Source organism: Rutidosis leptorrhynchoides, chromosome 8 (assembly GCF_046630445.1).
Source record: "Rutidosis leptorrhynchoides isolate AG116_Rl617_1_P2 chromosome 8, CSIRO_AGI_Rlap_v1, whole genome shotgun sequence".
In the NCBI taxonomy this organism is placed as follows: domain Eukaryota; kingdom Viridiplantae; phylum Streptophyta; class Magnoliopsida; order Asterales; family Asteraceae; genus Rutidosis; species Rutidosis leptorrhynchoides.
The window spans coordinates 349880825-349883044 of record NC_092340.1 but is presented as its reverse complement, the minus strand read 5'-3'; the positions used below and the strand labels follow the sequence as shown (position 1 = coordinate 349883044).

Genomic DNA, 2220 nt, shown 5'->3' with positions numbered 1-2220 from the left:
CTTAACGGATTTCATGGTTCTTCTGGCCGGAGGTCCTTGGGAAGCAGCCTCTCTGCCCTATAGTATAGGGAGGGACGACTTCTTTTACCCACGGACCGATAGGTATCCGTGGGAGGAGGAATGACTGCCCTTTTACTCTAGGGTAGAGGAAAGACTGTCTACATCTAACCTCCCCCATACTCCACTTTAGTGGAATTGGGTTTTGTTGTTGTTGTTGTTGTAATGTCACTAGCTATACGTAAAACGGACGCTTTTTAAAAAACGCTAAAAATTTGGGGTACTTTTCATACACGTTGATTTTGCGTTAAATTTTTAAAAGTCGACAATTCCATAGCGAAACGCGGAGATGCACATATATTGTTAATTTAAAATAACATTTAAATCTCTTACGGGTTATACCTTTTAGTTCGACTCGAGTTGCGCTTCAACGACATCATCGTTAGCCACAAAATAATTTTACTAAACGCAATAAAATACATTGAAAACCGAACTCCCGACGCGAAGCGAGGGTTCGATAACTAGTTTCTATCAATTGCAAAATATATAGATATATATTTTCCATTTATAGGTAAACTTTTGGTCCCCATTACTCTCCAAACATACCTTGAAAACATATTTTTTTCTTGGTATATGGATCAATATATGCCTTCTAACACACAGCTCACATAAATGCCGTAATTCGCAATGTGAGCAGTTGTAGTCTTGTGGATACATTGCAAAACAGACACAATGACGTAAATGACGTAAACAACAGAAATAAATAAAGATAAATACCTAATTTTTAATTTGTTGAATTAATGAATATATAGTTGGTTTCATAAATTAAATTGCATATGAATATAGTTTAGACTAAGAACAAGATATCATAAACATATATCATAAACATACAATTGCTGCATCTACCACAGACATAAGCAAGGTCATAAAAACAGTACTTTAAAGATCTACAACTACAAATATATAAAATTATTGCTGACGTGGCAAGTGCATTCGCTTAGGTGGCCTTCCACGTCTCACCACGGGCTCATCATTACGTTCAACACCACATTTGTCACAGCGTGACGTCATCTTCACTCTCCCATGTTTCTTGGTGACGTCTGCTAGACACATCTTATTTTCACTCTTTAAAAACTTGAACACACATTGATCTCCAATCGACAAGTTATTAGCTCGTCGAAAATCGCACCAGCTCGTCGACAAATGGTACCTTGTTGTCACATTGCTGTAATCTGGCCGTATGCCCATTTCCCACTCAATTCCGACAGAATTCTTTAGTATTATGGTTTGTTTGTCCTCAATTTTTGCCAGCTTAACGAATTCTGTCGGAAGCCGCTAATACCCAAACATACAAAAAAGGTTAAACTACATTATATTATATGTAATAAACTTGCAAGTATAATCCTTACCAGCTTAGTATTATGAGTATTTGATATAATTGACTTGAACATAGGATCAGTACCATCATCATCATCATCATCATCATCATCATCATCATCATCATTATTATTATTATCAGCTATAACAATAACATGATCATCTTTCATCACATGATCATAAACCAAGGCATTTGGTTTCAGAATTTTTTCACACCCATCTGGATTATAAACAAACATCTTAAATGTATTTTCATCAACAAGCCTAAACAGAACAAAATGCCCAAAACGAAGCTCTGCGTCTCTAACAACATCGGGCCACCCATTAGTAAAAAAATGTTCATCGTCAATCTTATCGATCTTTAATTGCCATACATACCCTCCATTTGCAGATCGAACAATTGGGTTCGTAGGGATATTGTTACCCAAATATTTGGTAACAAAACTAGGTGGCAGCTGTAACTGCAAATTAAATTACATAATATACAAAATCATTAACTAAAATAAAGTAAATAAAAACAAGTAATGAAATATATACGTGTGGTTGATAGGAAGCTACCAAATTTTCTGAAGATGGTATCAACAAGATCTGGTAGAACTCTGGAGTAGAAGCCATTCTTTATGTAAATCTATTAAAAATTAAAAATGAGAAAAAATAATGTTGGTTGCAGAAATTATAATAATTCAAGTGTAATAGCACAAATAAATTGTTTTCTATATTCATGAGGTATCCCATTTAAGTTAATTTGCTTTCAAAAGTGAAATAGTATCTGCAATAAGAAATTTTTTATATCAGTAGGCTTATTAAGTAAAAGGCTCATGCACCATCAAGAATGCATGTTTGTCC

At 34.6% G+C, this 2220-nt stretch overlaps 1 protein-coding gene across 1 annotated transcript; it reads right to left on the bottom strand.

The window, feature by feature from the left end:
- Positions 1 to 966: 966 nt before the first annotated feature.
- Positions 967 to 1989, bottom strand: LOC139864600 (B3 domain-containing protein REM10-like). Its single transcript, XM_071853180.1, has 3 exons — positions 1933 to 1989; positions 1530 to 1835; positions 967 to 1332 (listed from the first exon to the last, which is right to left on the bottom strand). Exons 1-3 carry the CDS (start codon positions 1987 to 1989, stop codon positions 967 to 969), a joined length of 729 nt encoding a protein of 242 aa, XP_071709281.1.
- Between the last annotated feature and the right edge of the window lie 231 nt (positions 1990 to 2220).

What these genes read in the sequence shown, in the direction of transcription:
- LOC139864600 (XM_071853180.1), bottom strand. Translation starts at nt 1,989, where the DNA reads ATGGCTTCTACTCCAGAGTTCTACCAGATCTTGTTGATACCATCTTCA. An exon ending in TACCATCTTCAGAAAATTTG is followed by an intron (nt 1,836 to 1,932) that starts GTAGCTTCCTAT and finishes TTTAATTTGCAG; the next exon opens with TTACAGCTGCCACCTAGTTT. An exon ending in ATGTGATGAAAGATGATCAT is followed by an intron (nt 1,333 to 1,529) that starts GTTATTGTTATA and finishes TTTGGGTATTAG; the next exon opens with CGGCTTCCGACAGAATTCGT.